We start from the raw sequence: 13,444 nt of genomic DNA on the forward strand, positions 1-13,444 counted from the left end.
CCAGGTTCACTTTCAGTGGTTGTAGGAAACCTGTCAGAAATGTCTCTTTTTACTAGATCAAAAATAAATAAAACTGTGGCATGGAAAAATAACCCATCAACCTCATAAACCCCTCAGAGGGCCATCTGAGTGCAAGACACATTTTTTTTTTCTTTCTTATTCATTCTCTTTCTGTGTTCTGGTGATATAATCAATATTCCTGTCCAAAAGTGCAGTATTCTGTAGTCTTAGAAACTCTTCAAGTCTGCATTTAATGTCAAGGCAAAGCATGCTTCATGTGACAGACACTTATTTTCTACTCCTGTATCTAATGGCTTCATCAACTTTTAATGAGAAAAGAATTCTGGAGTAATGTTATCAGAAGCAGAGGCTGTAGGTGACATAGTCTTGAATAAGAAAATTTAAATATTAGAAGAAAATGGACCCTGCCAGGAATAAATTCACATAAACATTTATTCATATGTAAGAATTAGGATTAATCTCCTTGTGTTCTCTTTTCAAAGCACATAAACGTTTCTTGAAGTAGAAGTTCATTCCTTTGACAAATGTGTATTTGAGTACCTGACGTGTGCTGGACACTGTTAGGGGTCAGTGATAAGACAGCAGGTCAGGAATCTAGCTCTTGAGGAGATAGAGGTCAAGAGGGAGACACTGGGTAATCTAGGTGACAGGAAGTCAAGTGAAGCTGTTAAACCCCATGCAATTCTTCAATCCCATGTATCAGAGCTTGAAGCAAAGCAAAAACTGAACCATTTATGTTACAGACATTTACAATTGGAAGGGGCTTAGAGGTCATCTAGAGCAATGCTTGCCAGAGTTTCTTGACCCTTATTGGCAACAAATAAAATAGATTTATTATGTAACATATGCTTATATATTAATTTTCATTTTTTTGCCCACAAGGGTAATTATATTACCTTAGAATATACAAAAGTGCTGATTAAAATTATGATGATCTTATATTTTCTTCCCCCTTCCTTGGATTGTCTTATATGCCCCTACTTGAAAACCACTAAAGAGACTACCTTCCTCAATTTAGTGAGGAGAAAGCAATGGACGAGGCAATGGATTTAAATTGCATCAGTCATCAAACTAGCAAAGTGTCTGAACTATGACCAGATAGATTCTATGTCTTCTGACTCCCAGTATTGCACATTTTTTCTTACATAATTTACAACCACACATTGAAGTTTGATCATATCAACAAGTAAATAGACATAGTATATTTAGTAGCACTAATGCTTTCTGAGAGGGTCCAGAAGTGGAAGTCATGGAGAACAGTATAAATGGTACTGTGTTAAACAAAAGGACTTAATTGTTCTCTAAAAATTGATCTCTCCATAATGTACTTGCCAGCAGAATCATTATTTTGCCCCAAGAATCATAGATCTCCTCATGCTGTTTCCTAAATTTCTTTGCTTGCCAATTAACTTGAATTTAACCATGTGCCTCTTTGTAGTTTTTCAAAACAGTTCCTTCGGATACTATCAAAAAGTGTTGGTTCTAGTTCTTATCCAAAATTGTGTAAATGAAGAAATACTTTGCCAGCAGAGGGTAGACATACTAGATATTTTATATTTCTAATTTGATGTATACTAGGCCTAACAAAACATGCTTTATAAATACCTTAGTGCTTATAATAGTTTGACAATTAAGCATAGAGTTTATTAGTTGTTTCTCCTATTAAGTTTTGTATTCAAAAAATTTTTTAATTAATTCATGTGTATTTATTCCCTATCTATAGTGGATTAAAGTCCAAGTGTGCTGGTAAAGTGCATGTTTCTCAGATATGCCCTGCAATCACCTGCCTCTCTCCCTTTGCTCTTACCGAAGTCCCTACCCATGAATCTGCACTCCCAAATTTTTCTCATCTTTCAAGACCCAAATGCCTCTGCCACTTTCAGGAAAACATTCCTCATCCCTCTCCCAGCTTTTCTAGCCTTAAAGAAATTACTCCCTTTGAGAATTCCTTTGTTGTCACCCACTATCCTGCCAGTTTTAGATGTCTTTGTATATATCTTATCTCTGTTAGGAGACATAAAGTTCCTTGAGGCCTTTGCCTGCTTTATTCATTCTTGTGTTCCTCATACCCATGGTCAGTGCTTTGCTCAGTATAGGATCTCAATAGATAAACTAGCAATTGAGTGAATAAATACCAGACACCAAACTCACTCATGTAAGTCTGGTAGCTTAATTGTGACATTACTGAGAATTGTCTAAGTTTAGATTACTAGGAATAGCAAGCACATATCTACCTGCTTTCCTTGATGCAGGAGTTAAAGGTGAAGAGAAGACAACAAAGATGAAAAAGGGCACAGAATGTGCAAAGCATGTACTATCTCCCAGTCACTTGTTAAATAGGAAATGTTGCTGTGTTTATCCCTGAAATGAGTTTCTCCAAGTTATTCCTTCTTGTCTTCTTCCTTTCATCTCCTAATATTTATGGCAAAATCTTATATTTACTGAAGAGTATTGAGTTTGTAAAGCATTTTAATATCCATCATACTGTATTATACTAAAAACAGACCTGTGAGACAGGTAGCCACTAGCCAGATGAGAAAATTGAGTCTCAGTAGGGTGAAGCTATTGGCCAGCATCACCCGTGTTATGCCTGTAGCCATGGCCAGAGAATGGCAGCCTGGGAAGCATCGAGGCCCAAGATACCACAGGGGCTGAGAGGCATGGACCCTACTCTTAGTGTGCAGCTCTTTATTTTAGTGGCCAAGTCCTCTTTTTCATATATTCTTTTTGGCTACTTTTTCATTTTTCTTTGTTAAGTTTTTTCTGCTTACATTGGGTCTATTTTTATGTCCCTTGTCCAGTTTCTTGAGGTAAATAATCTACTTATTTTCAATCTTTTTGTCCTAATAAAACACACATAAGACTATCAATTTTCCACTAAATAATTATTTGGTTTTTATCCCATTGGTTTTGATAGGGTATGTGGTATAAACTTATTGTTATACTATTTCTAAATAATCTAAAATTTCACATTTGATTTCATCTTCAACTCAATTTATTTATTTACTTATTTTGAGATGGAGTTTCACTCTTATTGCCCAGGCTGGAGTACAATGGCACAATCTCAGCTCACTGCAACTTGCACCTCCCAGGTTCAAACAATTCTTCTGCCTCAACCTCCCAAGTAGCTGGGATTACAGGTGCACACCACCACGCCTGGCTAATTTTTTTATTTTTAGTAGAGACAGGGTTTTGCCATTTTGACCAGGCTGGTCTCGGACTCCTGACCTCAGGTGATCAGCCTGCCTCAGCCTCCCAAAGTGCTGGGATTACAGGCATGAGCCACCACGTTTGGCCTCAACTCAAATTTTAATTAGAAAAATGCATTTGGAAGTCTCCAGTGGATACATTTATTTAGCCTATGCTTTTTTGTTAATTTTCAGTCTTATAACATTGTGATAAAAATATGACAGCCTTATAACATTGTGATCAAAAGATGTGATTTATTTGTTTCCTTTTTTTTTGAAGGAAAAAGTTTTATTCAACTTTTTGGTGGTAAAGTATATCATCAATTTTATTTTATGTAATTTTTTCACATTCCAATATTGTTGGGATGAAAAGGAAATAATTTTAAAGTAAAGTAAAAAAATTTTAAAACCTCTCAGATTTTCTTGATAATAATTACTCTCTGAAACTAAAATGACTCCACAGAACCATGTCAATTCTGGAAAGCTAGGAAAAGAAAAACCAAAGAATAAAACACAAAAATATAATTTTGAAACATTTTTTGAAGTTAGCAAAAGATATTTATAAGCCAAAAAAAAGAGTAACAAAAATTGTGCTACTCCTTTGAAGATGTCTTATAATTGTTCCAAAATGCTAAGAGGTCAAGAATAAGGGAAAAATATCTTTTGGGGACATACAAAGTCAGAGCCAACTCTTAGCAAGGGTGAGTTGATACCTAGACCCAGACCGTTAGGGAGAGACTTGCTCCTCAAAGTGTGGTCCAAGGACCAGCATCATGGACATCCCCTAATAGTATAAAAACGCAGAATTGGGGGCTCTACCCCAATCCTACTGAAGGAGAATCTGCATTTTAACAAGTTCCCCAGGTGATTTGGTGATTCAGATGTACATTAATATTCAAGGAACACTGGACAGAGTCCTGAAATCATTGCCTTGTGGATTCTTGGGCCACAGTTGCATTTCCAGGTGCGGTCAAGTGGCTTCTGATATATGGAGAGGACAGTGATATAAGCTGTAAATTAAGCAAAGCCTGGAAGTGACAAGAACAGGCAAGGCAAAGCGGTAAGAAACAGCAGTAAGAGAGAAGGAGAGAGGGAGTGGGTCCTTTGTGGGGTGAACTGTCTCTGTCGCTTGGGCAGAGTCATCAGAACTCACTATTTTCAATGCCCTTTGATCTGAAGGTTTGTGTTCTAAAGATTTAAAAACATCTTTTTCTACATAGAGAAGACTTTTGGAGTTTCTCTTTAAACCTCATAGCTTATTTGAAAAAATTAAGTTCTTATGAGTAGAAGATATGGTAACAATATATTTTTAAATTTTACTTTAAAAGATTTGTTTGAAATTGAAACAATTTTGAAAGCCTATAAGTTTATCTTGTCTTCACTTATCGAGAAAATTGGCCTGTATTCAAAATGCCTAAAGGTTTTATTTGGAACCAGTGTTATTTCTTTGACCTTAAAAAAAAAAAGACTGAATTGAAGGGTTCATCCTAGTGGATTAATGAAGTAATACATAGGAAAATGACAGGCCTTCAGAATTGGAGGAAATCCAGACTTTAAGAAAAGAATCCTTTCTACAACAATGCTGGCAGATAATCTTTCAGCTCAAACATATGATGGGAACTTCTTACATGTCACGGTAGCTACTCTACCATAGGATAGTGCTTGTGTTTTGGAAGGATTATGGGATTGGGAATTGGAAGACATAAATCCAAGTCTGGGCTATGCCTCATTAATAGTTCTAGGTCTAACATATTTCTCTCTCCAAACCACTTGTTCCAATATAAAGGCTGTGTATTATCCATCCTCACACTGCTATGAAGAAATACCCAAGACTGGGTAATTTATAAAGAGAAGAGATTTCATTGACTCACAGTTCCACATGGCTGGGGAGGCCTCAGGAAACTTACAATCATCCTGGAAAGCACCTCTTCTCAGGGCGGCAGGAGAGAGAAAGAGTGCAAGAAGGGGAAATATCTGAATCTTATAAAATCATCAGATCTAGTGAGAACTCACTATCATGAGAACAGCATGGGGGAAACTGTCCCTATGATCCAATTACTTCCCACCAGGACCCTCCCATGACACATGGGGATTATGGGAACTATAATTCAAGATTAGATTTGGGTGGGGACACAGCCAAACCATAACATTCTGCCCCTGCCCCCTCCCAAATCTCATGTTCTCACATTTCAAAACACAATCATGCCCTTCCAACAGTCCCCCAAAGTCTTAACTTATTCCAGCATTAACCCAAAAGTCCAAGTCCAAAGTTTCATCTGAGACAAGGCAAGTCCCTTCTGCCTATGAGCCTGTAAAATCAAAAGCAAGTTAGTTACTTCCTAGATACAATGAGGGTACAGGCATCGCATTCCAAATAGGAGAAATTGGCCAAAACAAAGGAGGTACAGGCCCCATGCAACTCCAAAATCCATTACATCAGCCATTAAACCTTAAAGTTCCAAAATGATCTCCTTTGACTCCACATTTCACATCCAGGTCATGCTGATATAAGACTTGGGCTCCCACAGCCTTGGGCAGCTCTGACCCTGTGGCTTTGTAGGCTACAACCATGTCTCAGCTGCTTTCATGGGCTGGTATTGTCTGTTGCTTTTCCAGGTGCACAGTGCAAGCTGTCAGTGGATCTACCATTCTGGGGTCTAGAGAACAGTAGTCCTCTTCCCACAGCTCCACTAGGTAGTGCCCTAGTGGAGACTGTGTGGGTTCCAATTCAACATTTTCCTTCCATACTACCCTAGCAGACGTTCTCCATGAGGGCTAGACCACTGTAGCAAACTTCTGCCTGTACATCCAGGCATTTCCATACCTCCTCTGAAATCCAGATGGAGGTTCCCAAATCTCAATTATTAACTTCTGAGTACCCACAGGCTCCACATCATGTAGAAGCTGGAGCTAAAGCAGTTGGGACACAGAGCACTATGTCCTGAGGCTGCACAGAGCAGGGGGGCCCTGGGCCAGGCCCATGAAACCATTTTTTCCTTCTAGGCCTCCAGGCCTGTGATGGGAGATGCTGCTGTGAAGGTCTCTGACATGCCCTGGAGACATTTTCCCCATTGTTTTGGTGATTAACATTTGGCTTCTTATTACCTATGTTAATTTTTGCAGTGATCTTGAATTTCTCCCCAGAAAATGTTTTTTTTTTTTCTATTGCATTGTCAGGCTGCAGATTTTCCAATGTTTTCTGCTTTGAGTTTTCTTGAATGCTTTGCTGCTTAGAAATTTCTTCTACCAGATACCCTAAATTATCTCTCTCAAGTTCAAATTTCCACAGATCTCTAGGGCAGGGGCAAAAATGCCACCAGTCTCTTTGCTAAAGCATAGCAAGAGTCATCTTTGCTCCAGTTCCCAACAAGTTCCTCATCTGAGACCAACCCAGCCTGGACTTCATTGTCCATATCACTATCAGCATTTTAGCCAAAGCCATTCAACAAGTCTCTAGGAAGTTCCAAACTTTCCCATATCTTCCTGTCTTCTGAGTCCCCCAAGTCTCTAGGAAGTTCTGAACTTTCCCACATTTTCCTGTCTTCTTCTGAGCCCTCCAAACTGTTCCAACTCTGCCTGTTACCCAGTTCCAAAGTTGCATCGACATTTTTGGATATCCTTATAGCAACACCCCACCCCACTTGGTGCCAATTTACTGTACTAGTCCATTCCCACATTGCTATGAAGAAATACCTGAGACTGGGTAATTTATAAAGAAGAGGTTTAATTGACTCACAGTTCTGCATGGCTGAGGAGGCTTCAGGAAACTTACAATTCTGGCAGAAGGCACATCTTCACAGGGTGGCAAGAGAGAGAATGAGTGCAAGCAGGGGAAATGCCAGGCACACATAAAACCATCAGATCTAGTGAGAACCCACTCACTATCATGAGAACAGCATGGGGGAAACCACCTCCATGCTCCAATCACTTCCCACTGGGTTCCTCCCCTGACACATGGGGATTATGAGAACCACAATTCAAGATGAGATGTGAGTGGGGACACAGCCAAACCATATAACCACATCACTTTTTAAAAATACCAATTCCAACCATAGGTATGATTGAAAAGAGGATGAGTCCCAGTTCTCTTGGACTTGGCACAGGGTCTTGTCTGCCCCTAGTGTTCCTCATTATCTCAGTTATGACAGCAAAGATACGAGTTGGATTTTATTTTCAAATGTAAAACTGTGGTTTCCAAGAACTATCAAAGTTTAGAAAGAGAAGATACCCACAAGAGAATATCAACGAGGATTGACTCAGAAAAAAAGAAAACAATCTGGCTATTGACAGAGTTTAATTCAGGAAATTGGGTAGAGAGTTGGTGGAGATCTCAAAGGGTACAAAGTGTGCACAAAGGTAACAGAGAGGTAATGCTTACAGGAAGCAAGTGTGAACCCTAGGAGTAGGAGGAGTAAAGGGAAATGAATCTAGAAGCTCCTAAGAGGGAACCACTGGGCTAGGATCCAGAATTCTAGGGACACTGCCTGGCTGCCCTTTCTGAGGTGTGTCATTGCTGAGATGAAGCTAGCAGGAAGAGCAGGCAAATAGGAAGGAGCAAACCCTTCTCTCCTCCACTGGGTTCTAGTCACCTTCTGCCACTTCATACTGGCAGGATCCAACAGCACTGGCAAAGAAAAGCATGGTTTGTAGGGCCCCAGTGCCAGGATCACAGAGCCAGTAATGATGGGTGGGTTTGGAACTGAGACACTAGTTTGATGACTGGCACAAAAAGCACTTCTGGGTCCCTTGAGGTTCCCCCTTACCCTCTTTCTTACACATAAGAATCTGAGGTTCATAGAATTTAAGAGAACTATCTAGGACCTCACATAACAGCAGCACAATTAGGGCTCACAGGCATGAGTATGTAAAAACATAGTGATAATTAAAATGTTCTTTCATAAGGTATAAAACAGTCAACTTTGAATTTGTTTCTGTGGTGGAGAATTTTATAGATAATAGATGTATTTAGGTGAGACGTTTTCAAAATGTGTTTGGCTTGTAAGAGTCATAATAATTACAGTGATTTGTGTGATTTAATTAATTACTAAGCTATGGGATTATGATTGTGTATGCTAATACTAAGTGTCAGATCAATTTTGTTGTTTTATTTTAATTACAACACCAAGCCTCTGGTCATATGGGCTCATTCTCCATTGTTTGTTGTTTATATGACATATCCATCCACACAAGACTCAAAAGGTATTTAGCAACAACATTGCCTGTTAGTTTTCTACTGGAGGCAAGGAAATGATAACCAATGCATCCACTAGGGAAAATATTCTCCAATAATAAGCCCAACTAGTTCAGATATGTAATCTTTTTCATAAAATCTCTGGCTAGTTCCTGGGATATCAGAAATGATATATTTTAGATGGCTTAAGATCACCTTAAAACATTCACAGATGGTCTAATATAGGCAGAAAAGCACAGGGAGGATATGGACTATTTGATCTCAGCTCTGTCACTTTAGAGGTGACCTTGAGTAAATTACTTTGGTGTCTTACTTGTTCAATAGAAATGGGAATGTTCACTTACTTATTCAACAAATACAGAGTGCCTACCATGTGCCTGGTACTGCTCTAAGCGTTAGGAATCAAGGAATCCCTCTGCCTTCAATGAGCTTTGCCTTGTGTTACAGTGTATTTGTCTGTTTTCATGCTGTTGATAAAGACATGTTCAAGACTGGATAATTTATAAAGAAAAAGAGGTTTAATGGACTCAGAGTTCCACGTAGCTGGGGAGGCCTCACAATCACGGTGGAAGGTGAAAGGCACATCTTACACGGCAGCAGACGAGAGAGATATGAGAGCCAAGTGAAAGGGAAACCCCTTATAAAATCATCAGATCTCGTGAGACTTATTCACTACCAAGAGAACAGTATGAGGGAAGCTGCCCCCATGATTCAATTATCTCCTACCAGGTCCCTCCCACAACATGTGGGAATTATGAGAACTACAACAAGATGAGATTTGGGTGGGGACACAACCAAACCATATCACACAGTAAGGCAGAAAATAAACACATAAATATATAAAATAACAAGTAGCAATATATAATACAGGAAAAAAGTAAAGCAAGTAGAGAATGATGAGAGTGAACAATTTGTACAGAGTGGATGGAGAAGACCTGTCTGCTCATGTAACATCTAAACAGATATCTGAAGGAGGGAAGGAGCCATATGGATATCTGCAGAGCTTTTCAAACAGTGGGACCTGGAAGGAAGTGCAAGGGCCCCTGGCAGAACACACTTAGAGAGGATATTGAAAGGTAAGGCAGAGGGAAGTGGTCAGAGAAGAGGTCAGCAAGTTGTGGGGAGTGGGGAAGGGGCAGGAACAGATCTTGCAGGACCTTTTAAGCCACAGGAATCCATTACAAAGTTTTAAGCAAAGTCCTGACATGGTCTGACTAGTTTTTAAAGAAGTGTTATTGCTAGGGGCTACCATGGGAGGCAGGGAGGCCAGTTAGGAAGCTATTGTTGTAATCCAGGCCAAAGGTTATGGGGGCTTGGAAAGGGATGCTGGGGATGGAGACGTTGAGAAGTGTTTGGGTTCAAGATGCATTTTGAAGGACAAGTAAACAAAATTGCTGATTTGCAGTGAGAGGTGCACTTAGGGTGCTCCCAAAGTTTCCCCCTGGGCAGCAGAAAGAATGGATGCTATTACTAAAAAGAAGAAGGCAGTGGGAGAGGCTGCTTAATCATTGTGAGCCTGTTGTGAGATAGTAACCCACCGCAGTAAATAAGAAGATGTAAATTAAACAAGCACTGTTCTTGGCCCACGATAGGTATTCAGACAATCTTAGTCCCTTCCTTATCCTTTGTAACACTTCTTTGTTACCTATTCTTGTTCTTACAATGAATTTATTTGCTATCCATACACAGACACACCTGCCCTTTTATTCGCTACTTCTCTACAAATCAATATCTAGTCAAAACCGTTCCACAACAGTGAACAGGTCAGCAAAACCTCACCCAGAAAACCCCCAATAGACGACACACTAGACAGACATAGGTCACATTTTTAAATAAATAACGAGAAATGATTTATGCCAAAACAGTATACAGGGTAATCCTCCTTGTGCTTTGAAGTACTTAGTGCTTCAGCATACTAAAAGTTTCCCTGGTATTTGTTGCTTTTTAAAATAGAAATTCTGTGAAGAGTAAAATATTTTATAAGCATTTTTGCCTTAGAATTTCTGAAGAGATGCTAAGAAACTGAGAAGTTACCAAAAATCTGTTGAATTGCCTACTGAATAGATATTTCATGGTAAAATTTCCTACTTGTTTTATTCTTTTGTCTAAAATTTTGAAGTATAATGTTAAAAGGCAATAAGTCATGCAGATTTTACACATTTATGTAAATACGTGTTAGCAATGTTTTATCCAATGCTGACCCGAAAAATAACCAACATGTAAGTAGAAGCGTGTAGTCTACATATTTTTTAAAAGCTCAGTTCTTTAAAATTCTTTGTTGCAGATTCACTTGAAATGTCAGTATTCAGTTCACATATCTCTATACTCTTAAGAATCATCAGCATTTAATTTATGAGTGTTTTTAGTTGGAAAGATTTTGCTGCTTAAAATTCAATTCAATCCCCTTGGTCTGAGTCGAGGAATACTTATATCTTGCATTTTTCCCAAAGCCCTCGTCTATGCCCAATTTCCCATAATTGAGCTAATCTTTAATCCAAAGTACAGTGCAAGCTCCCACTGCTTCCCCACTCCAGCCCAGGGACAATAACACAGAGAATAACAGAGCCCAGGGACGGATAGCATGTCGGTCTCATGGTCGCTATTCCTCTGTCTCCAGAAAGCATCTAGTGTATGGGTGACTTCATGTCACATTTAAAGCTGATATGTGGTTTAAGAAATAAACCCTGCAGATGCCAAGAAGCAACTGAAGGTCCACTGTTGGTAGGAATCACAGAAGAACAGACCAGTTTACTTTCACGGAGTGAATGCCTTGGGTGTGTTCGGCAGCAGGACAGAGCACCCAGCCTTTCCAAAGAGGCACAGGAGCAAACAAGGTCTCCTCTCTCTCGCTTGGCAAGTAGGAGCGTTGGCAGGGGCAGCAAAACCCTTGTGGATGTCATAGGTTTGTCACTTATGACTTTTAATACTAAATTATGGTATGACAGGAACCTCTTCAGCCTACCCAAAGTATACAGTGGAAAGCAAATATCTTTCAGAAAAAATGCCAGTATTTAGTGTAAAATCCAGCAAAGTAGTTGGCAATGGCTATGAAAAACCCAGGGTTGACTATGGAGTCTTTTGTTCATGTTTTCAAATATAACTTTTCTAGCTCATGAACAGGGACCCGTTTATCTCCAGGAAGAATCTACACGTTTATTTAGAATCTACTTCTTAATGTTTTTCTTTAGGTTTAATCCTTCAGGACTCTGTTTAAACCCTGTTTAAAGTAAGTGCAAGATTTACCTAGGTTTCGTTATCATGGTAACTACTGGCAGTTTTAATTCTACTGACACCAAGTCTGTTTTCCAACTGGAATAGCCCTAACTTTTGACTTGGATGGGAAAGAAAATTGGTTTTGACTGATGGGTTTTTTTAATTTCAGGGATAGTTGCTGTTCTCTTCTGTGGAGTCACACAAGCACATTATACCTACAACAATCTGTCTTCGGATTCCAAAATAAGAACTAAACAGGTAAAAGAAAAAATTTACTACAGATTTGGTCTCTTTTCTCAGTGAAATGGTTATGTAGCAATTCTGGCAGTATAGTCAGAAAGAATTTCATTAGTAAAGGAAGAATGTAAGCTTAAGGCTTCATTACGAGTTGGATATTTATAGATTTTTTTCCCTCCAGGATAACCATTAACAATTCTCTTGGTAAGCAAAAATATAGTCATAATAGTCTCTCTCTCCTGAGAGATGTTGAACTTAGACTGTCAGTCTTAAAGATGAAAGGCATACAGTTGGTAATAATTCACAGTCACTTACATCTAAAAGCATTATAAAGCATGTGAGATTGGGTAGTTATGGAGAAAGAAGGAAATGAAGAAAAAGAAGGAAGTGAGGTTTGGTCTTTAATTGGGTGCTTTTGATGCCAAGCAAACTCAACTGCCAGTTGTCACACGAGCAGAATATATCTCCCTTATGCCAAGAACACATCTGTTTGGATATTTCCACATAAACACACACAGATTCTTTCCACAGACATTTGCTGCACAGCCACTCTGTGCCAAGCACCATGCTAGCTACTAGGAATACAAGAACAGATAGTTTATGGCCCTGCCTTCAAGAGGTTCGTTATCAAGACTGTTGATGAGGACACAGATGTGTAGCAAACAACTTGCCACAATTTTATAAGTGTTGTCATAGAAATACCTCTATAGTGTGCATAAGGAGCTTTAGTAGGATGTCACCCTACAGTTAGGATTGAGAAAGTCAGGAGAAAGTTTCCAGAGATGATGCCCAACCTGGAGCTTGAAATATAAATAGAAGTTAACTAGGTAAAGATCTGGGGTCTACTAGAGGGTAGAAGGTAGCCACAAGGGCATTTGAGGCCAAGGGATCAGCATGAACAATATCCCTTGAGCAGCCAGTGGAAGCTCTGTAAATAGTTCAGCATGGCTTGTGAATGGGGCAAGGCGGAAGCAAGTGGGATACAGTGAGAGCAGAGACCAACTCATGAAATGATTTATATATCTTGCAAAGGACTTTAAACTATAACCTATAGGTAATGCGGAGTGGCTTACACAACGGGAATGTATTGTCTCGGAGTTCTGGAGGCCAGAGTCTGAGATCAAGGTATTGGCAGGATAGCTCCTTTTGAGGGCTGTGGAGGAGAATCTGTTCTATCTCTCTCTCTTAGCTTCTGGAAGATTTCTGGAATCTTTAGTGTTCTTTGGCTTCTAGACACATCCACCCCAATCTCTGCCTTTGTGTTCACATAGCATTCTCCCTGTGTGCATATCTACCACCAAATTTCCTCTTTTTATAAGGACACGGGTCATATTGAGTTAGGGGCTACCATACTCTAGTATGACCTCATCTTAGCTGATTACATTTTCAATGACTCCGTTTCCAAATAAAGTCACATTTTGAGCTACTGGGGTTTAGGACTTCAACATATGAATTTTGGAGGAACACAGTTCAGCCCATAACAAGAAGTCATTGAAGGGTCCTAGGCAAAATAATTTTAAGATCATTGTAGTTCCCATTTTAGGAATATGACTCTGGCAGACATGAGGAACATGGACCAAACAGCACTTGTATC

At 39.4% G+C, this 13,444-nt stretch overlaps 1 protein-coding gene across 1 annotated transcript in view; it reads left to right on the plus strand.

Annotated features, from left to right (window-relative positions):
• SLC9A9 (solute carrier family 9 member A9) overlaps positions 1 to 13,444 on the plus strand; it is a 593,042-nt gene that overhangs the window by 284,484 nt on the left and 295,114 nt on the right. Inside the window, exon 9 of the mRNA XM_058433501.1 lies at positions 11,783 to 11,871. Within this exon, the coding sequence (XP_058289484.1) occupies positions 11,783 to 11,871 (89 nt within the window). The remainder of the gene's footprint in view (positions 1 to 11,782; positions 11,872 to 13,444) is intronic.

This window comes from Hylobates moloch, unplaced genomic scaffold (genome assembly GCF_009828535.3).
Source record: "Hylobates moloch isolate HMO894 unplaced genomic scaffold, HMol_V3 SCAFFOLD_22, whole genome shotgun sequence".
Classification (NCBI taxonomy): Eukaryota; Metazoa; Chordata; class Mammalia; order Primates; family Hylobatidae; genus Hylobates; species Hylobates moloch.